Raw genomic sequence first — 23,260 nt, forward strand, 5'->3', positions numbered from 1 at the left:
GCAGAAGAGGTCGCCATGGCAGAATTTTATAAAGCCTACAAGCCTCAGACAGTTCCAGTCCTCATCTAAATATACAAAGAGGTTCTGGAGCAAGGCACTTTTTCCCAGAATTTCTGAGGGCCAGGATCTTGGTGATCCTAAAACCTGGAAGGACACCCATGAAATGCTCAAACTACAGACCAATATGGCTAATCAACGTAGATATTAAAATCTTGGCCAACATATTGTGTAAGAGAAAGGAGGTCGGAGGTATTGTGTAGCAGGAGCAGACAGGTAGTCAGCGGTCTAGACACCTGCTGCTCCCTTTCCAGATGATTCTAAATCTATGTCAACATATCTTGGAATTGGGTACACTGCCATACCACATGAACTATGTCACTGTCTTGATGACTGCATCTCCAGCAACGAGAGTCTACGCTGAGATAAGATGTGCATAGTTTCACCAGGGACCAGTGCCAGAGGTGGAAGATCTTGAAATCACTATATTTAAGCCATGCCTCCTGCAACCCTTATTAAATTCCGTCAGTAGGGTTTCCCATTCGCTCTCTAGGCATCGCGTGTTAAGTCCTGCTGCTCAAGAGGTGCTTATGGTTCCGTAGTGACATCAGAAAAGCAGTGCTCAATTACTGTGGTGTGTAGACCCATTGTGACCCCACCATAGTCCTCCCAATTGTGCATGTAATGAGTGATGGGAGATCTAGGTAGGTCCAATGTGTGAAATCACAAATCCCTCTCCTGAGGAATCAGCAGGTTAGAAAGAGGTAACTGCAGAGAGAAACATGGCACCAAAGAGTATGCCTAGTGTAAATAGGCGTGTTTTGCTCGCGTCCATATAGCTAACCTTTCACAGACAAGAGGCAAACAAAGAAAGTTCCCAAAAACTGCTGCCACCCACCAGTCATTTTTTTAATGTTATGACACACAAGTTCTGATTAACCATCTGTTTATGACTATTTTCTCTTTAAAGAATGCAGCCAGTGATTCAAAATAAAAAAGTGCATCCCCTTAAACAACAGTGCTAAAACATTTCCACGTCAGCCCCCATCTCCCCTCTCTGAGTTTCTGTTTTGCTTTACCAGCGCTAAAAATAGAAGTGCGTGACCTAAGAGTGGGGGGGAGGCAGCACAGACCCTTTTGCGTGCAGCTAGGAGCAGCTTGTAAGCTAAAATGTCATGGGAAGGTAATCATTTTCAAAACACGTTGCCACCCACCGACTCCTAAAATAAGAAGCGCGCAGCATATCTCATATCCGCTTTGCACATGTTGGACCGAGAATGTCTCTCTTGATCAGCGTCTGGCCGCTTGGACGTTTCTGTGTGCTTTGGCCTCCTTCCAGCATAAAGACTGAGTTTGCGCCATTCCTTTGTGGAAGCAGTCGTCGCTTCGAGATTGTTCCCAAAAGGAGGCGATTGTGTTGTGATTCTAGAAATGACCCTGTAAATCTAAGAATCTATCCGCGTGAGGCTGGCGAAAGAGAAAAATATGTGTTTTTCGAACTGTACACATTGTTCTTAGCCACGATGACCTAAACGAAAATTTGTTAGTTGATCAGCTCTCGAAGTTTCACCCAAACTGCGTCTAAATTGGTGGATTCATCACTCCTCAATTCTTGATTTGTTATTGGTTTTAGGTAGAGATGTACACAATTTTCATATTCCTCCATCCCCTCACCGTCTCAATTTTTGGGGAAAATTACACAACACTACACAAGGTTTTAGCTGGTGTATCGTGTGACGCAGGTCAGGATATAAGCCTTTGATAGAAAGTTATTCAAGATCCAAGCAGGAAAGGAGAAATGTTTCTCAGCAAGACATTGTCTGCTCGAATCAGTTTCGCGCCAGAAAAAACAAATTCGCGCAGACCTTTACGGTTTGCGAATTGCTGAACATTTTTCAAATGTGATATAATGCGAAATTCAAGAGTTGTGAAGGATTACGCTCACCTAATAAATTACCCACGGGCCTAGTTATCAGGAAACAGCGTCAGGTAGAGTGAGTTTAAAGATAATGTATTTCTAAGGCATTTTTTTCACCTTGTTAGGAAACCTCTAACACAAAAACATTGAATTACAGTTCATCAACATAAAGAGGCACATCGTGTTTTACATATTTGGTGAATTTTCTTGAACTGAAATCCGAAAGATTGTTGCTTGTTATTGACTCAACTTTTGCCAGGGACTGTCTTTGAAAATGTCACTTTCCTTCTCAATCACAACAGCTATGTAGTGGGTAGCTAAGGATGTGCAACCTCCACAAAGTGATTTCCTTAACAAATCTTAAACTCCTGCAGTGGGTTTTCATTCTATACCGGGTATACAGCAATTCATTTGCTGAAATATAAAGAGTAAAAAATAGCTATCAAGAAAACCTTTGTATTTCCAAAATGGGCACAAGATAAGGTGTTGAGAAGCAGTGGTTATTTGCACATCTCTGAATTCCGGGGTGCCCATACTAGCATGTGAATTACAGGGCATTTCTCAAATAGATGTCTTTTTTACACACTGTCTTACATTTGGAAGGGAAAAATGTAGAGAAAGACAAGGGGCAATAACACTTGTTTTGCTATTCTATGTTCCCCCAAGTCTCCCGATAAAAATGATACCTCACTTGTGTGGGTAGACCTAGGATATGCTACAGGATATGCCCTAAAACACAACGTGGACACATCACAGAAAACAGAGCTGTTTTTTGAAAAGTGCCTACCTGTAGATTTTTGCCTCTAGCTCAGCCGGCACCTAGGGAAACCTACCAAACCTGTGCAGTTTTGAAAACTAGAGACCTAGGGGAATCCAAGATGGGGTGACTTGTGGGGCTCTGACCAGGGTCTGTTACCCAGAATCCTTTGCAAACCTCAAAATTTGGCTAAAAAAACACATTTTCCTCACATTTCGGTGACAGAAAGTTCTGGAATCTGAGAGGAGCCACAAATTTCCTTACACCCAGCGTTCCCCCAAGTCTCCCGATAAAAATGATACCCCACTTGTGTGGGTAGTTCTAGAGCCCGTGACAGGGAATGTCCCAAAACACAAAGTGGGCACATCCCATTTTTTGACAGAAAACAGAGCTGTTTTTTGCAAAGTGCCTACCTGTAGATTTTGGCCTCTAGCTCAGCCGGCACCTAGGGAAACCTACCAAACCTGTGCATTTTTGAAAACTAGAGACCTAGGGGAATCCAAGATGGGGTGACTTGTGGGGCTCTGATCAGGTTCTGTTACCCAGAATCCTTAGCAAACCTCAAAATTTGGCTAAAAAAAACATATTTTCCTCACATTTCGGTGACAGAAAGTTCTGGAATCTAAGAGGAGCCACAAATTTCTTTCCACCCAGCGTTCCCCCAAGTCTCCCGATAAAAATGGTACCTCACTTGTGTGGGTAGGCCTAGCGCCCGCAACAGGATATGCCCCAAAACACAACGTGGACACATCACATTTTTTCATAGAAAACAGTGCCTACCTGTGGATTTTGGCCTCTAGCTCAGCCGGCACCTGGGGAAACCTAGCAAAACAGCGCATTTTTGAAAACTAGAAACCCAGGGGAATCCAAGATGGGGTGAATTGTGGGGCTCTGACCAGGTTCTGTTACCCAGAATCCTTTGCAAACCTCAAAATTTGGCTAAAAAAAACACGTTTTCCTCACATTTCGGTGACAGAAAGTTCTGGAATCTGAGAGGAGCCACAAATTTCCTTCCACCTAGCGTTCCCCCAAGTCTCCCGATAAAAATTATACCTCACTTGTGTGGGTAGGCCTAGCGCCCGCGACAGGAAATAGCCCAAAACACAACGTGGACACATCACATTTTTCCATAGAAAACAGTGCCTACCTGTGGATTTTGGCCTCTAGCTCAGCCGGCCCCAGGGGGGGCAGAAATGGCCTAAAATACATTTGTCCCCCAGCCCCCCCGGGAGTGACCCTTGCCTATGGGGTCGCTCGCCCTGCGTGACATTGGCGCCCCAAAAAAAATCCCCAGTGCCTAGTGGTTTCTGCCCCCTTGGGGGCAGATTGACCTACAATCGGCCAATCTGCCCCCAAGGGGGGGCAGAAATGGTCTAAATACAATTTGCCCCCCAGGGGAGCGACCCTTGCCTAATGGGTCGCTCCCCATCTCTAAAAAAACAAACAAAATACAAAAAAACACAAAAAAACTATTTGCCCTGGTGCCTAGAGGTTTCTGCCCCCCCTGGGGGCAGATCGGCCTAATACCAATAGGCAGATCTGCCCCAAGGGGGGGGCTGAAATGGCCTAAAATAAATTTGCCCCCCCACTCCTCCCGGGGAGCGACCCTTGCCTACAAGGTCGCTCCCCTTGCGTGACGGCGCAAAAAAAAATCCCTGGTGCCTAGTGGTTTCTGCCCCCCTTGGGGGCAGATTGACCTAAAATCGGCCGATCTGCCCCCGAAGCGGGCAGAAATGGCCTAAATACAATTTGCCCCTCAAGGGGAGCGACCCTTGGCTAAGGGGACGCTCCCTATCTTTAAAACACAACAACAAAAATCCCTGGTGCCTAGTGGTTTGGCCTAATAAAAATAGGCTGATCTGCCCCCATGGGGGGCAGAAATGGCCTAAAATAAATTTGACCCCCAGGGGAACGACCCTTGCCTAAGGGGTCGCTCCCCTTACGTGAAAAACAAACAAACAAAAAAAACTCCCTGGTGTCTAGTGGTTTTTGCCCCCCTTGGGGGCAGATTGGCCTCATAAAAATAGGCCGGCAGATATGGCCTAAATATAATTTGCCCCCTATGGGAGCGACCCTTGCCTAAGGGGTCGCTCCCCACACCTAAAACACAAAAGAAAAAAAACAAACAAAAAAAAGTATCCCTGGTGTCTAGAGGTTTCTGCCCCCCGGAGGCAGATCAGCCTAATAATAGGCCGATCTGCCCCCAGGGGGGGCAGAAAAGGCCTTTAAAAAAAATGCCCCCCTGGGAGCGACCCTTGCCCAAGGGGTTGCTCCCTTTTTGTCACTTTACCCCCCCAAAAAAAAACATCCCTGGTGTCTAGTGGGGTTTCAAAAGCCGGATTGCAAGCAATCCGGCTTTTGAAACCCTGGGAGAGACTTCAAAGGGAAGGAAATACATTTCCTTCCCTTTGATGCCTCTCCCTGCCTCCCCCACGTGATCGAAAGAGAAATGCTGAGCATTTCCCAGCGCAATGGGGGAGGTTGTGACGTCACGGGGGGGTGCGGGGGTGGGGGGTTGAAGGGGAAGGGATTCCCCTTTCAGCCCTGACCTGGGGGGGTGGGGGGTCGGCCCTCGGGGGGAGCGCTAGCGCTTCTCCCGAGGGCAGCATTCAGGACGTAATGGTTACGTCCATGGCGCCACACAGGCGCTGCCATGGACGTAACCATTACATCCGTGGCGGGGAAGGGGTTAACCATTGCTTTTTTTCAGTGTATTTCTATGTTTTTTTTTATGTAAAGCTTTTTTTTTTTTTTTTGTTTTTTGTTTTTTTTAATCATCATGCGAAAACAATGCTAACCCAAACCATCCCGGGTGACTCCCCCACCCCCCGGCCGCACAGGACCTTTGCCTGTGCAAAGTGGGGGTGTTAAAATTGTTTTGACTTCCCTGGTTTACGAAAAATAGGTGTAACAAGCAGATTGTGAGGGTAGTAACTTTACAATCTGGATTTAGCTTTTAGGCACTTTACATGTGTATGTTTTCTTGGGATTGATTTATTGTAAGTAGGATGGTTTCCTAGGACAAAGTATTAACTACCTTTGGGATATAGTTTTTATAGAAAAAATTACATAAAAGAACAGAAAATAAAATAAATATTTTTGTATTGCTTCTAAAAATATTTATTATTGTATTGTTTATGGCAAAAAGTTTGTATTATGCCTAGTACCACCCTACTTGAAAAGTAATTCAAATACTTGGCAATAAAGCAATAGGGTGTATCTTATATATGATAAACATATTTATCTCTAGTCCTGTTCCTCAACACCATTGCCTGACTTGTTGAGCACATTTTTAAAAACTGGTAGTACCTATGTGTATTTGTGACATTGCTCAAATATTTTCAATTTTGGATGGAGTAATTTTTCTTCAGCATAAGGGTACCCTCGGATTGTGTAGTTCTCATTTTTCAAGCTGTACATAAATGATCTCCATAAAGCTTTTTTGAAAGGAGGCAAATGCTTTCGTCTTCAAGTGTGAGTGTTCAGAAACTGTTCATGCTCCTCATTTGTATTTCTGTGTAGATGTAAGTACTCCCCCCCCCCCCCCCCCAAAAAAAAAACTGTTGTGCAACATTAAAGGCACTGCTTGATGTGCGTGCCTCAGGCAGTCAATACACTTTATCTCGAGTACTTTTTAATTTTCATTTGGGGTTTCCCTGTTGCGAATACTCCCCTACAGCTCTGCATCACATCCACTTTAGTAAGACTCCAGCAGGTACTGCATAGGGAACATGCTGTTTCAAGGTGAGGAACATGGATATGGTGGTGTGCATAACGTCATGGCTTCTTTCTTAGACAGAGCACTTGTGATATGGAGGAAGATATACGCTGTACTAAAAAATGGCTGCAGGCAGACAGGGTATGACCGAGTGAGACATTATGGGCTGATCCCACCCTGCCACTTTGGTACTGCTGTGTATGAATAATGTATTCATCAGTATTGTCCATCTGCAAAAATAGGTACTGTGGAGCCATTGCTACAAGGTCCTGAAGAAAAGCTATCAACGAGAGTGGTTGGTTTGGGGCACCTTACATGACTTGATCACTGCCTATGTTTATCCAGGTACACATTTTTTTAATATCATGTTGCAAGCAGAATGGGTTCTGTGTTTTATTCTTTTTCTTCTGGGCTTGCACATTGCCCTCATTCAGAGCACTGTGACAAATCTAGAGGAAAGGCCATTGCCATTAAAGTTGGAACTAATTTGACAGCTACTATGACCATAGGGCTGCAGTGACACCAGTACCTGATTCTAGCTTTCGACCAGCATCTAGTTTTAGACTTGGGCAGTGTGATTGATGGGTGTGATCTGCTATTTGAGGCGTTTTCACTAGTTTCATGATACTGCTTTCCTTAAGTACCTCATGATTTACGACTTTAATTACATGGACCCTGCAAGACATTGTTACACAGAAGGCACCTTCAAGCAGCAAGATGCCCACTTCACAAGCAACTTATCTCTGACTGGCATTTTAGTGAAACTCACTTTGAAAGTGAAATGTACCTTCTGCTGTCCATGTGCATGTTTGGGTAGTGGTACACGGAGAGGGCTGACTGTGTGAAGCAAATGTTAGTCTTGTAGCACTTTCCATGGGGTTGCTGAGTAGACTCTTGTGTGGATAGCTCTTCAGAGATGGCAAAGGTCCTCACTACAGTTGTTTCATATCCCAGTGTCTCTGCCATTGGCCTGTGGCTCTGTAAGGGTGTGATGCAGTTCTTGTGATTTTAGTGAAATGTAAGTATCAGAGGAGCCCAGCACAGCCTCTTTGGTCCCTTGAAGATGTGCAAGAAATTTTATTATACATTTACATTTACTTAAGAAAAATATTCACTTCAACCACTAACATTTACGCTTTTCTGCTTACGTGCTTTAGGTGGTATTATAGATTCAGGGACAAGGTTTTTTTTTTTTTCATTTTTGTTAGTTAAAACGTACTATAGAATTATGTTACTGGAGGAGGTGCGGAGGAGCCTGAAATAGAAAGTTCATGTGCCCTGCTACTGATTCAGATGGTATTTACAAGGCCACCTCTCTTTTACTGTTAGTTGGTCTGCTACAGTGAAGTATTTCTCTCAAGAGTATATCGTTCCTCTTTAACACGATTTTTTAAGTGTGTAATGAGGAATGGCTGTGGGGCGCTCCAGGAAGCACTTCCCAGCCAGGAGGAACTTTTGATTGAAACCTTCAAGCCCAAGCTGTCTACATAGAAGAAAGGCTTGCAAGTCTGTAAAACTGTAGAGGTGTTGCCCTGTGGTTGAAAGAATTGGCCTAATTGCAATTACTAGGGCTAAATTCGTCCTGGTATGAAAGCACCGGAAAACAAAACTGAGAAAATGCGAGGACATTTGTAGCCACTTAACAATTGGTTTGTCAGTAACTCCTATGTTTCCCTCATAAAATAACTTTAAATAACATTTACATATCTGGAGAAGCTTACACGAATGGGACGGGGAACCAGAAACGAAACACACAGGTGGAGTGGAGGTGCAGGGCATAGTGAAACCGGAATCATAGTCTGTGCCGTGACCATCCCCCAAAATACTTGTACCGTATTTCTCGGAGGGTGGCAAGTTTGCAGACGTGAGCCTTCCTAGTCTGTTTAGCTGGTAGAATATGGGTGCCCTGAAAAGTCTGAGTGAGGTAAGACCATGTAGTGCTTTAGGAGTAAAGCACAGTGCATAAAGCATGATCAGGCTTGCTCGGCAGTGAGAGTACTGATTTTCTATCAGTCGGGATATGTTCATTGCATTTCGGAGGTTTGGTGGGTGGCAACATTTTGAGTGTTTCGTAAGGCCCTACTCAGTTTGGTGAATGGGTTACTCCATAACATACATGAATATATCCCGCCTGCCTTATTACACATATCATATGATAAAACACACTTGTAATAAGGTGGACATGATATTCCTCGGGTTTATAATGAATTAACCCATCTGCCAAACTCCGAATCAGGCCCTTAGCTTTCTCTAGCTTTACATGTCAGTGCACGTTAAGGAATTAACCTCTCCAGCTTTCGTGATCTCTCAGTTGGCTCATTTTCCGATAAATCTGATATGCAGCGCATTTTCTACAAAATGTAATGTTTTGGCCGTTAAAATAAAAAAAAAAGCAATAGCAGTGCGGCCAGTAGAAAGAAAAAACAAGAGTCTTCTGCATTCCTAATGTTTCGTTTTTCTTCTTTCTTAAAACAATGCTGACTGGCTTTGAGCTTTTACAGGCCGCGCGTCACAGTGCCTCTGCGCGCCGTTCTAGAGCCACAACATCCTTTTCTGGACTGCGGCTGGACTGCAGGTGCGCCGGCGCAGTGCTAAATGACTGGACCTGGAGCCGCTTGGTAGGACCGAGGCGGAGAGGCCCATGGACGGGATTCCTACAGGGGCGGGCCTGTAGCACTGATCAGGCCGGGGGCATACATGCGTACATTTTAGAGTAGGTTAGTTGTAGATTTTTTTTAAATAGTTGGGAGAATGTATTTTCCCCGCTGACATATTGAAGCAGAGGGCAAACTGCGTGAATGGGGTCGATTGGTATTTTCGGTGACAGACACTCGGCATTTCATTTTTGGATGTTTAATACCATAGTGCAAATAAAAAAAGTTTTCTAAACTCACTATTTGTTTGCACTACTTAAAGCTGCCAAAAATAAGATGTTGAAGCCTGTCACATGCTCCAGTCTCGTCCTCCAAGAATTAAGGCCAAAACGTTAACCTTTGATGTCGGAGGTCATTCTTGGAGGGGGAGATTAGAGCGTGTGTGACAGGCATCAGCATTTTATTTTTCTAATTTTTACCAAACTCCGAATCGGGTTTCTGCATGGAGGAATCGGGAGGCGTGAGGCACGCTTTGAAATCGGTAGTCTCCCCCCTCAGTCGCATAGTTGAGGGATCTGGGCAGAAAGGCCCAGGAACACGCTTTAGGGCCTCAGCACAATTCAGTCTGGGGCCCAAGTGTTGAATGGGTGACTGGAGAGTGACATGAGCAGGCTAAAGTGGCCTCTGACAGGTCTGCCACAGTGTATTAAAATGGTGAATGCACAATGTCACATATATCATGTATTGGGGGGGAAGGGAGGGAGTACTCGTAGGAGCTAATGAGACTGCATTCTGGGAAAAGGGTATTGTAGAAAGTAGACCTATCCTGGAAGGTAGAGGCGGGGGGCACCTGGAAGCAACCTGAGAAGATAGGACAGCCAGTTGATAGGGTTTAAAAGGAGCAAACGCTGGAAAGTCGAAACTGTACTGTATGAGGGAATTTTGCCCCTAGTGGTAGCAGAGAAGGGACAATTTTCCGATGAAGACTGACAGTGTTGTGAAAGAGGTATTGCAGACAGAGAGAGGTAACACCTGTAATGACAGCAGTGCACAAAGGAATGTCGCTGGCATGGAGCAACACCTTGAGAGAGCGCATCTGTGAGTGAGACCCTTCACAGGGCGGGACAGCAGTAGAAGCCAGAACAATAGCCCGAGGCACCCTATGAGAAATAACACAAGAGACAGGGTAGCTCCCTCAAGGAGGATGAAGCCTGAACAGCACCATGAACGGGGTCCCACACAGAGAGGACATCAGCACCATACGTGACTGCAGTGAACCCAGAGGACTGTCACTTGGTGGGAGCTGCACCCTGAGAGCGTGTTGCACTCAGTGAGGGGTTTCACACAGAGGAAGGACAGAAAGTGCCCTGAGGGGGAGGGAGGTGAAGACGAGAGCCCTCTGAGAGGCACCAGAGAGTGGGTAGTACCTTAGAGAAGGCAGGTGCAGAAACAGACACAACACCCTGAGAGAGGGCTCTAGCCTGAGGGGGAAAACCAGCAGTACCTGAAAGGGGCGTGAGAGGGAAAGGTCAGAGCCTGGGAGAGACCTGCAGAGTGAGTAGGCAGCAGCATCCTGAGAGAGCAGCACCAGAAGTGAGAACCATACGCAGAGCGGTATTGCTGGGAAAGGACAGCACGGAGGGAGCTGCACCCTGAGAGGGGTTTCTCAGTTAGGGGGGATTAAGCCTGTAAGACACAAACTCCACAGAAATAGAAGATAGAAAATAGCACCCATGAGGGCGCATCCCCCTGAGGAACGGTAGGACTCTGAGATGGACTTCATCAAGAATGCCCTGCATCTGACGGGCAAAGAGCAGCCCTCGGAGTGGAAACGGGAGGACAGAACACCACCGGGGGAGGGGATGGGGGGTGTTGTGGTATCGTGAGAAAGTAGCACATTCATATCGACAGAACATCTCCCTCAAATAGGACATTAGCAACCTGGGGAATAGATGGAAGTAGCTGCCAGAGATTATACATTTCCACAAGATAGAAGGCAACACCTTAAGAAACAGTTGCATCATGAAAGTGACAGGAAATCCCTTGCTGTAAACAGAGCAGTACCCCAATAATTGTAGGGGGGAGGAACACCTGGGTAGAATGGTCAACACAAGCAGAGAGAAAGAAGAAAAAACACCACACTGAGTGAATAAAGAACAGTAAACTGAGAAGCGGTGATTGCGGCACCCTTAGAGTGAGGGTAGATAGCACACTGAGAAGAGAGGAGGCAGGAATTTCACCAAAAAGTGGGGAGCAGCATACCAAGGAGAGATGCAACATATTAGCGCAAGACAGGAGCAGTCCTTTGGTGAGAAAAAGTGTGGACTGTACCCTGAGAAGAAAAATAATGAGCAGCTCCACAAAGGTAAAGGGCTGGAGGTAGCCGATGAGAAGATGTGGAACACCTTGAGTGAGGGTAGGGTAGGTGTAGCTTCAAGACAGAGAGCAGCCCCCCAAAAGAAAGATAGGGAGAACTCTGAGGAGAGTTGGGGCACCCAGAGGAAAGAAGAACTCTGAATAGACAGTGAAAAGCTCCAATACACAGTACTCACGAGTGACTCCCCTAACAACATTCTTCAATAACCTCCAGCAGAACAAACCGACTCTCCACTAGGCCAGCCATAAAATAGATTTGGTGCCTCGTTAAGGAATTAAAGCAATTGAATACATATGGAACAAGAAACTCCTGATGGCAGCCCAGACCAACCCAGTGGTCCGGAACTGAGGATAGGTAGAGGTATATTAGGGGAGGGAAGCGGAGGCAGGACTGTGTTGCTAAGACAAATGGTACCCGAGGAGCGCAGTTTGGGCTAATCTCAATGGTGAGGTAATACAAGATAAGAAGCAGTTTGTTACTGCTCTAGCAAAAAAGCATCCCTTTCTGGTTTCTGTCAGAACTATGTGATACCTCAGTTCCCATCAGCGATTGTCTAGTTTTGGGGTTCAGTTTGATTGAAACTTTGTTTTCATCTTAAAATGGCCAGTATTGTCACTTCTGTTGGTGCATAGAGCGGGCTTGTGGAAACATTTCATTACAATGCCGTCTGCCCAGGGTGGTATAGTAATAATGCCACGGAGCCTGAGGCATTGAGTCGATGATCTGGGACTAACTATCCTTATTTGTGGCGGAGTGTCATGAGTCTGAAGACATGAGGGATGGCAAGGTAGAAGAGAATGTTTCGCTCCATTTGCACCCAATGGTTTAATGTTTCAAGCTGTAAAATGGTCAAGTCAACAGTTCAGTTTTCAGGTCCAAAATACAATTTTCATTTTTTCCCAACCAAAGTTTAAAGTTACAGAAAATATTTTTCTATTTGAAAAGGCAAATAAATATCTGGGAAATTGTTTGCAACTTTTGTATCTAAAACGTTTACATTATGATGTATACATTTTATTGCACAATGGTTTGGACGGAGTATCCCACAACCCTAGCATGCCACCTTGTTCTTAAACCAGCTCACGACCTTTGCGGAACCTTTTTGCGAAAGCACATACCTCACTCATGGGCTTTTCGTAGATGTCCTCTTCCCACTGCGGTGCCTTCGCTTGAATAGCATCTCTCTGGAGGGCCTCTAGAACTTTTTTCGGGGTCACGAACCCATATTGCGCTTCCAGCAGCGCCAGGTCGATTTTTTCAGCCTTGAGCACCGATATTACCTCATCACGAGCCTGCAGAACGGCAAGATGCCCATCTCAGTGGTTTACATTCTTACTTAAGTGTTTGTGATTTTTTTTAGTACAATTTGTGGTTCACTTTGTCAAACGCATTGTTCATATGTAACATCGTTTAAGAACGATTGATGAGAAATGCAACCTTGTCAGATGAAAAACATGCTTCCATATCTATGCTATTTATTTTTAACTTTATTTCCCTGTTTCATCATTTGCACATTCCCCTTCCGTAGATCAAAAAAATCACTTTTTTGTATTAAAGGACCTGTTGCTGTTTGTGATACGTTATAGTGCGTGCACGTCGGCTGACGCAAGGGAGCCTGAAAAGGATGGGATCCTTCAGTACATGCATACCATTACCATGCACTAATGACAGCTCTTTGAAACATGATTAATAGCTCGTGTCTGAACCGGCAGAAGAACCCCATTTGTATAACACAAATGAATAACCGGCCTACGGTCTACAACATAAGAAAATAAATACCTGACCTGTAATTCTCCCTCGAGCACACTTAGAAGGAATAGCAGGTCGTCCCGAGACAGATCATCTCCTTTCTTGGAACACTTTTGCTTTTTTTCTGACTTGTGACTTCTTAATATAGTGCTGGTTTCGGCCACGTAGTCCCCCTCCTTCAGGCACCTTTTCATGGTTGCAGCCCCAGGAAAATAGGTGGATTCGTTTCAAGATTATTTGCCCTGGACTCTTCAGTTTGTGGCTCTTAGTGGATGTTTCAGGAGGTCTTGTTATGCTGCTGTTTCTTTCTCACGTTCTGGAAAAGGGTAAAAAGAACCATATTCACTTTTGTACAAATCAGTCAACAGGCAGCACTAGTTGAAAATATAAATATTTATACCGTAATAAACATATTTATAGATCGTAATCTCTCTTTGCTTTGGCAGTTTGGAGAATAAGGGATGGACTTTCCATGTTCCTTTCCATTTAGCCTTTTCCACCAAGGGCCTTATGGGTGTACCCTGGGACTCTTCTCCGAATAAGTGAGCCTACCTTACACCAGGTTTTGGTCATCTTTCCTCTAGCACTTCGGCTTTAGAAGCCTATAAAGGAAGGGTGGGGCTTGGGTTTACTAGGGGCTCATACTACTGTAGATCCAGTCCAGTCCATAGGCACTCAAGGACAGAGAACCCGTGCCAATGGAACATTTCTATTAGTGGGATGCTCTCCAGTGACCTATCATCTTTGTGTAATACTCACTCCTACCAGAGGCAGTATCTGCTACCAGTTTAGATAGGGAGTGCTATTATATATAGCAATTCAGGTTAACAAAAATACTAAAATCTGGGCAGTAGCAAGTTAGAGGTGTGATGGGAGCATGAAACTAGTAATTTTTTATATACAGCTTGACAATGGACCATTAGATCTCCGAGCAATCAGACCAGTTTATACCAAACAACATCAGTGATGCACACCTGCAGCACCTTATTCGGGGATTACACCACAAATGTCTCAATAAAGGAAAGGCTATGTTTTAACCTAACTTTATGGGTTGCAATCAAAAGCACACTGCAACCTCTAATATAGTACCGTGTGGATCTGTTCCTGTCTCTCAGCACTTTCTCTGCTATGTATGCAGATATGTTGAGTAAAATGTCAACTACACTGTGTTACGGCCAAGGGTGCATCTTGGGGTCGCAGACCACAATGGACATGGCCACATTACCCTTCTTCAGTGCTCGTATCGCACCACTTCTTCATTATGCTGTGTGTGTTCAGACTCATGGAGAGAGATTTCAAGGAAGCTAAAAAGCATCTTACTGGGATTCATCTCCAGGGCCCTGCCTTTCAGATTAGCCCCCGCCCCATTTTTCCAAATATTCCCCCTTAGCCTTGTAGTTATAGTTAGGACCATATCCGTAGGGCATGTTTTTTTTGGTTTGCTAATAACTTCAGCCCCGCTTGATGAATCTTCAAAAAACTTTACAAAACAAAATCTCACCACCTCAGATCCACCCTGGAAAGTTTCAAGGTGATCCCTCAAGTGGGGGGACTGAGATACATTTGTTGGTCCCAAAACTCATTTTCCCCATGCAGTTTCCCATAGGAAATTTTCGCACAGGTGCAGCAAAAACAGCTGAAAGGAATTATACCACATTTTGCAGAAACCTCGATTATTACCCAGAGAGCATGCACTTTGTGATTAGGTATGAATACATTCAATAGTTTTTAAGAAATTAATGTTCAGAAAGATTTCCTCAATAGAAGTATAAATATTATCCCTGATTATCTTCATAAAAGAAAGTTAAACGCTTGGCACCAGATTAATAAAGAAGACAAGTAGGCAAAACAATATGGTGGTTTCTCCAGTAGAGGTTGAAAGATTGGTTTCCATATTAGAACACGATAATATATCTAAGGACAAGGATGTTTCACACTGGAATTGGTTGTCCGATATACTTAATCATAAGCACTCTATGAAAAACATGTCTTACCAATTAATTGAACAGTGATATAAAAGCTCTTTCCCAGAATATGGCAGGCTTCTCTCCTAAACACTTTATTTTTCAAGCAGTTTAAAAGCAGACATTTTTTATATCTAGTAAACCTGGTCAACTGTAGATCTTAAACGTAATAAAAATATGTTTTTAGCTGTCCTGCCAAAATGTCCAGGAGGGGCCATGCGAGTGGGAGCATTGCAATTTTACTGAGTACTAAATATTCATGGTCTTATCATATTTTTTTTTACTCACCCTTAAAATTTAGTTCGATGTGAAAGGAGCATTGGTTTTATGTCAAAAGGTGATTCATTGCTGTTAGTGAATTTGTATATTTCCCCATGAATAATTCTCTGACTAAATCATTTCTCTCTTTAGTTTCTCAAATTATCGAATCTCAGAATTGTCAGTATGCAGTCATGTTAGGTGACGTCAATGCAAAAGCATCTAATCATGCAATACAAGTCTTTTCAGATGTAGATAGTGAGGGGGCTTTGAAGATTCCTTCCCCAATATTTCCAGGTAAAAGCAAAACTGATAAACGTGTATTAAAACTGCTTTAGTTGTTGAGGGGAAACAAGTGCCTTGTGAATGGGAGACTTGAAAATGATATTCAGGCAAATTACACCCATACATCTGTTAAGGGACCTTCACTGATACATAATCTAGTTGTGTCATAGTCTTCCTTTGGGCTGTTGACTTGAACATCATTGATAATTCCTTCAGTGATTACAAAATGTCATTTTGTATTGACGTTTTCATAAAAGGATTGAGTGATTGGAATATTAAGGGGTTGATATTAGGTATTTTAATCAGATGGATACACTGGGATACAAGTAAAACAGATAAGTTGAATGAAAGATTACAAATAGCCATCCGAGATTTGCAGACATCTGAACAAATCCTACTTGTAAAGTATGAATCCCACATGAAGTCTTTCCTGGTAAAGATTAACCTACCACAAAGGAATAGTCTAGTTAAGAAGCGCTGCCACATAGAATGTATTCATAGCATGGAGATTCATAGACTAATTAGACAGCAATTTTATTATACTCTACTATGAGAGGAAAAATAATTTTGCGTCCTAAGAATAAGACCACCAGATAGAAAATCACTCTTAAAAAGCTTCAGTCAGACTTAAACTGGGTTGATCATAAGGAGGCTGCTACTCTTTTTTTCTGTGTGTGTGTGTTGTAATTCTTTATTTAGGAATCAGAAAGACGCTACAAAGCCTTACCTTGGATTATACATTCTCAACAGCACATGAGCAAGAAAGAGTATCCCCAATATCAAACATTCTTACAAAACAAGATCATAAAGTGCTGAATAAGACCATAGTTACAATCTTGGTGGCATGTATAATGGCAAGAGCTCTTTGAATGCAGTTATTAGTAGATCCAACCACATCTCTAATGGATAATTGTAAGGAGGGTCTAGAGGAGTAGGGAGCCTATTGGTGTGACGGTATACGGACTACGTCTGCCGTGTTATCCACAGACTAGGACCTGCAGTGGTAAAGCAGGAAAGGTTGAGGAGAGGCTAGATAGAGGGCCTCATCAATGATAGGACTCCAGTCATCGAGGTATGGAGTTGGCGGGGCCTTATACAGGGTGCTGATATAGGTAGATGAACATTGTGAATATGGGAGTAGGCCGGGAGATAAATAAGAATGGATGAGGTGCAATAGAGTAGGCTAAAAGGATTTGGAGACCTTGATAGGAAGCAAGGGAAGGCACCATGTGAGAGAAGAATGGAGGAGAGACAGAAGAAAAGAGTGAGAGGAGGGAAAAGAAAGAGGATATCTAAGAAGGATAGAAAAAGAATGGAAAGGGGGAGTGAGTGTACAGTCCGACGATGATTGAAGCAGACTGTGGTATTGAGGTTAACAATAGCACTGACAACTAGAAAAAGATCAAGAGATGGGTCCGTAAGAGTGGGAAAGAGGATGATGAATACTGGAATATCCAGATCAACCATAACAATAATACGAACATCACAATGAACGAACGGACATCACAAATAACATCAACACCAGCACGGGAGGAAGGAGGAGGGGGTTGTAATGGCTGTGGGGGAGGGGAGTGAACTGCATGATCTGGATGGAAGGACGTTGTGAAGGCAGGAGGGGGGGAGTGGGGAGTGTTTTGACGGTTAGAGGAAAGGGAGGGAGGCGGGGGGAGGAACCAAATGTTACCCAAGTTGTAGATTGGGGCCATACCCCTAACTGGGGTATGACACAGGCAGCCTGTCCAGGGCGTTCAAAAAGGGGGCCCAGGTTAGAAGAAATACCACTGCCTTATCTTGTAGGTTGTAAATAAGGCGCTCTTGGGAGGCGGCTTGGTACATGGCTGATAGCCATTCCTCATGGGAGGGGGGTGTTGTAGCACACCAGTGTCCAAGGATACAGAGTTTGGCTGTTGCAAGCGCAGTGTGCAGAAGTCGCGATTGCGGGCGGGAAAGACCTTGGAGCTCAACCATGTCATGTAAAAGGAGGAGAGGGCGGGGAAGGGAGGGTGGCAATGGCAGAACTACCCTTAATGTGATCCTCACTGCCTTCCTGTAAGGTTGGATAATTGGGCAATCAGTGAGTATATGCATCAGTTCGCGTCTGGAGTGGGGGCAACACCAGCAGGTCACTTGGGGTAGGAGACCTGCGGTTCTGAGTTTCTGGGTTGTTCAGTACTAATCACGCAACGTTTTGAAGAGACAGAACTTCAGGCGAGCCTAGCGGACACCTCTCTCTCTTGCCTCCAATAGGTCAGGCCATTCCTCTAGCTCATAATCCTGTTGTAGATATGTCTGCGACTTGGTTTTGAGCGTTTCTAGTAGAGGCAAGGAGAATAGATGACGGTTTATCATGTTATGTATGCCCGATTCTGCTCCCCGAAAAGAGCCGCAGGTTTCAAGGTAGTGAAGTACTGGAGAACGGTGAAGCACCCACGGGCGGGCTCCCATGCGGCGGCGGAGACAGTGTTGGAGCCTAAGGAATCGCCACAAGTGATGGTCGTGTAGTGCAAATTCTTCCCGGAGGGTTGTAAGGGGCTTCAGATTCCCGTTGGTCATAAGTTGATCAATATGTAAGAGTTCTTTGCTTCGCTAAGCCTCCTAGTTGATTGTTCCCCCCTCCCCCTTTAGCAGGTCCACATATCCCATATGGGGGCCCGATCATGGATCCTCGGATCCACTCCTAACAATCGGTGTGCTCTCCTCCAGGAATTTAGCATGGCTTGAAGAATGAGGTTAATGGATCTGGGTAGGGTAGCACCAGTGCTGTAGAGCAGATGGAGGCCAGGTAGGGAGCGTGAAATCATACATTGTGCTGTGACCCACAACGGTGGGTTGGGAACCTCCGGGAGCAGGAAGACAAGCTGTGATGCCTGTAACGCTAGGGTGTAATGTTCTATCCAGGGTAAGCCCATCCCTCCACACTCACAATGCGCTAAGAGAGTAGCCTTGGATAACCTGGGATGCATTGACCCCCACACAAAGGTATGTATTTTCCTATCCACCTCTCGAAGTAGAGGCAGAGGAATGTGTAAAGGTAGCATTCCAAGAGCATAGAGAAACCATGGCAGGGTCACGATGCGGACGGCCTGCACTCTTCCCCCATAGAGAGAAGCCTAGGTGGGACCATTTGTCAAAATCCCTCTTCATGTTGGCAAGGAGTGGGTCTAGGTTGTCCGCGACCATGTGTTCCAGCCCTGGTTGATGAATATACCGAGGTATTTAAGACAGGACTGTTTCCACTGAACGGGGAAGTCCTGTACTGCCGAGCAGAATGTCACGTGAGACATAGGGAGCGCTTTGCTTTTGTCCCAATTTATTTTGTACCCTGAGAGCGCTTCAAATTGGACTAGGATCGACCGAAGTGCTGGAAGTGATCGAGTGAGGTCCGTGAGTGTTAACAATATATCATCGGCATATATGTAAATGGTGGAGCAACCGCCAGGGATGGGTACGCCAGAGATGAGGTTGGATCTAAAGATGAGAGCGGCTAGTGGTTCCACAGCTAGTAGAAAAAGCAATCTGACAGTGAGCAACCCTGCTGAGTTCCTCTCCTAGCTGGGAAAGCATCAGAAAGGAATCCCCCACAACTTTCATGTGCCTTCGGTGTTTCATATAACAAGCGTACCTTGTTGATTAATCCAGTCTCTAACCCGAACCGCTCCAAGGTTTCAAAAATATACCACCATTCTATCCTATTGAATGCTTTTTCAGCGTCAAGGGACGGGGCGAGGGCCTCCTCTCGGGAATCGCGGGTGGCCCACAGAGCATGCGAAAGAGTGCGAAGGTGGTTCCTGGAGGAGCGGCTGGGTACAAACCCCACTTGTGTATGGTGAATAAGGGACGGTAGCACTTTCTACAGGCGGGTCACAAAGACACCTGCCAGTATCTTTATAACCCCATTAAGGAGGGGGTGGTAGCTGCCACATAAAAGAGGGTCTTTCCCAGGTTTGGGTAAGACTGCTACAGATGCCCTATTGGAAATGGGGTTCAGCAAACCTGTGTGCTCTGTGCTGCGAGAGGCATCGTACAGGGAGTCCACTGTCTCCACTCCGGTCCAATTGTAGAATTCTGCAGGGAATCTGTCATCGCCTGGGGCCTTATGTTAGGTGAGTTTAGCTATGGCCTGCTCAATCTCAGTCTTGCTTATTTCTCCCTGTAGGAGTGCCCTGCCACCCCTGTAAGGCTAGGAACCTGTGCCTTATCAAAGAACGCGGACAATTTCTCGTGATCCTCTACCGCTTCAGGAGTATATAAGGTCTGATAAAATCTACTGAACGCATTAGCGATGTCCTCTGGGTGAGTAAGGATCGTATCCTCAGGATCCCAGATATCTGGTATAGCCAGCGCTGCATACCGTTGGTGAAGTTGGGTAGCTAGTAACCGTCCTGCCTTCTCCCCGTGCTCATAGTGGCACCCTTTCAACCACTGCAGTGCGTATTCCGCCTGGGAGGTATATAGAGCATTCAGTTACGTTTTGGCCTGTTCGAGACTACGATGGGTGGAGGAGGGAGTCGTGGTGTATTCTCAGGTACACAACGGTCTTCCAAGGCTCGTTGACGGGGACGTCTCTGAGCGTTGGCAATGGCAGCGTCTCTCATGAGCTGTCCCCTTATCGTTGCTTATGCCGCTGCCCATAAGGTCTGGGAGGAGGAGACTAAACCTTTATTGTTGACTAGATAATCAGCAACATGAGAGCTGAGGTTTTCTTTTTTCCTTTGTGGTGTACGATATCGGCAGGTGTTTAGACGTCATGGTTTGTGTCCAGGGGTGATTAAGCCCAGGTCCAGTGCCAGTAGCACCGGGGAGTGGTCCGATATTGCTTCCGCCAAGATCTGGAAGCCCTTGATCCATGGGACCAGGTTAATGAGTGGTAAGGAAGTAGTCCAGCCTAGATTGTGTACGATGGATCGGTGAGACATAGGTGTATTCACGATCAAGCGGGTGGAATAGACGCCAGTGATCCACCAAACCCTGGTCCGCGCGTATTTCCCTTAAGAGGACTCTGTCCGCATTGTTACCCATGTCCAGATTACCCGTACAATCGAGCACTGCATCGCATGCCAGGTTCCAGTCGCCACCCAGAAGATATTGTGAGGTCCAAATCTTTGTTAAGAGGCGATTGAGAGAGAGGCAGAAGAGACGTTTGTTGCCCATAGGAGCATATATAGATCCTACAAAGATCGTATGTGTACCTGATCTAAGATTGTTAAGGCTAAATCGGCCTCCCTGGTTGGTCCATGTCTTGAGTACCTTGAATTGCAAGGACCTACGGATAAGGATCGCCACTCCGCATTTTCTCCCGGTGCCGGGTTCACCGGTCCGAGCAGATGTGATCCCTCTGTAGAGTACTCACCCTACCCAGTCCCTGCAGAGTTTCTCCGATTCCTGTTGGGAAAGATGTGTTTCTTGCAATAGGGCAATGTCTGCATGTTTTGGATTGCAGATATGACAGAACCTTCTTTCGCTTGTGGAAGTGAGTGAGACCACGGACGTTCCTGGAGAGAACTGTCAGTGGAAGGGCAGAACCCATGCTAGCGTCAGACGAGGTATATCGCTATATGCAGTGGTCCCTTGCTATGCCGATGCGGCTTGGGGCGACGTGTGTCTTAGGGGAAGGTAGGTGGTAGGTCAAAATATAGGGGAGCACTGGTGGGAGGTGCAGAAACCCCTGGTCGGTATAAAGGAGAGAGCGGACCCAATCAAGGGCAGAAAGAGAGGGGGAAAGAAATGAGAAGAATAAAAATAAATAGGGTAGAGAGGGAAAAGGAAAGTCGCTGGAGATAGATAGAATAATAACAAAGGAGTAGAGAAGGAATACTACTATTGTACAAGGGAGTGGACCTGGGATATTTTGAGAACCGAGGTAAACACCTCGTAGAATATAAGTGCTGTAGAACTGCGGGCCAAAACCTGCGTGGTCCGCAAGCCGGGCTCACGCCCGTGGGGAGGGGGTGGAACCGCGAACGTAGAAAGGATGTAGCAGTGGAGGCCTCCATAGCTGGAGTGGGGCGGAGTGTGCACAGATGTGGGGGAAAGGGGGAGGTGGTGGGGGGGCAAACGTTGTGGAGAACAAAAAGAAGAAAGAATGGGGAGTGTGTCCTTGTGGAGCTCCACGCCTCTGGCCTAACATGGGAGTACGGGGGTTGTCCAGGGAGATAGCTCTGCGTACAAAGGCATTTTTAGAATGGAGGGATGCTCCGGACGTCAGCATTCCCCTGTCGTGGACTAGGAGAGCCAGTATTGTCAAACATGCCCCCACAGCATTGACATGGAGTGCAATCTCTCAACATCGTCAGCTATAGCAATGGCCATTCCCTCTACACCCCTGCCTGGTCCTTCGTTGAAGGAGGGTGCTTGCCATCAGGAGCAACACTCGGAAGATTTATAGTAGTACTGACTGAGGAGAGGGCCGAGAGAGGCCAAGTGTGTGGTAACAGATATGTTTACCTGAAGCAGTAGAACGACTTGTAGACCTGGGAGAGTTGTGGGGGTGGGAAAGGGAATCTGTAGTCCGAGAATGCGTATCTATATAGGAAAATTACTCTCTGTGCCTTCAGATCATGCTGAACCCAAGGAAGGCGAGGCAGCATAGCCACGGTTGGAGAGACCCTAATCGGCTGTAGTGGTGAAACCTTAAGGGACCCACCCCCCAACCAACAATGCAGGAACTCCACTAGCATTATATATCTTATGAAAAACATGAGCTGTGTACATATAACACTGAGAACAGGTACAAACAGTAATACTGTAATACAATACGAACAGATTAGCAGCCAAATAGGCTGTGAAAGTCTTGCTTTGTGTCTACCATAGAAACAAGAATAAGAACAAGAACAGCAACAAAATCTATGTCATTAGCAAAAGTGACAGTAGCCGATAAAGAGGTGTAGGGTAGGGTCCAACGAGTGCACATTCTCAGCATCCGTACAGGGAAACCTCTGCTATTACTATTATCTCCCAGCGTACATGTCAGTCAAATAGCAGGAGGTGGCGGTTTCAAGGGAGATCGGGATTTGTCTCTATTAAGGTCTTGAGTAATAGCGATCACGACCTGAAGGGCATGTTCTCTGCCTTCCTGGGATCTCTGTGGTCAGTCATAAGTTCTACCCCTTTTATGCTTCGCCAAATTGGCATAATGCCTGTTGTGGTCCGAGTATGTGGGAGGTCCTTCCGGAGAGGGAGAGTTTGACTGCTTACATGTGGAGGTATGGTCCATGGGTTGCGTGGTAAGGGTAGCCAAAAGGAACTGAGGTCTGCTGGTTAGAAGAAGTCTCTAGATCTGCCATCCTGCGTGATCCACATGCGGCCGTTTCGAAGAGGCCAAATGTGATATTCATGTCTCTTAGCTGGGGGCGAAGGGCCAGGAACGGTCTCCTCTTCTCATCGATTTCACGGGAAAAGTCTGCGTTCATTCAGATATCAGACACCTCCATCCTATAAGGGCCATGTGCCCTCGCCGCCATGATAACCTGACGTGCCTGCTCATGATGGAGGAAACAAGCGATGATGGGGTGAGGCTTTCCTGAGTCTGCTTTATGGGTGGGGCCAATTCTGTGGGGCCGTTGGAACTCCAGCGCTGGGGAGAAGGTAAGGCCTGTGAGCTCCGGTAGGAATTCCTAGAGAAATGCTCTTACGTCAGTGCCCTC

At 45.7% G+C, this 23,260-nt stretch overlaps 2 protein-coding genes across 3 annotated transcripts in view; one reads left to right on the forward strand and one right to left on the reverse strand.

Moving 5' to 3' along the window:
- The window catches only part of CMSS1 (cms1 ribosomal small subunit homolog), a 1,251,672-nt gene that overhangs the window by 378,782 nt on the left and 849,630 nt on the right, over nucleotides 1-23,260 (forward strand). The window lies entirely within an intron of this gene.
- The window catches only part of FILIP1L (filamin A interacting protein 1 like), an 840,953-nt gene that overhangs the window by 238,671 nt on the left and 579,022 nt on the right, over nucleotides 1-23,260 (reverse strand). For both annotated transcript variants that reach the window (XM_069204872.1, XM_069204871.1), the window contains 2 exons: nucleotides 13,146-13,426; nucleotides 12,480-12,653 (listed from right to left, as the gene is read on the reverse strand). In XM_069204872.1, the coding sequence (XP_069060973.1) occupies nucleotides 12,480-12,653; nucleotides 13,146-13,304 (333 nt within the window). In that variant the 5' untranslated portion in view covers nucleotides 13,305-13,426. The remainder of the gene's footprint in view (nucleotides 1-12,479; nucleotides 12,654-13,145; nucleotides 13,427-23,260) is intronic.

This window comes from Pleurodeles waltl, chromosome 8 (assembly GCF_031143425.1).
Source record: "Pleurodeles waltl isolate 20211129_DDA chromosome 8, aPleWal1.hap1.20221129, whole genome shotgun sequence".
NCBI classification, from domain to species: Eukaryota; Metazoa; Chordata; class Amphibia; order Caudata; family Salamandridae; genus Pleurodeles; species Pleurodeles waltl.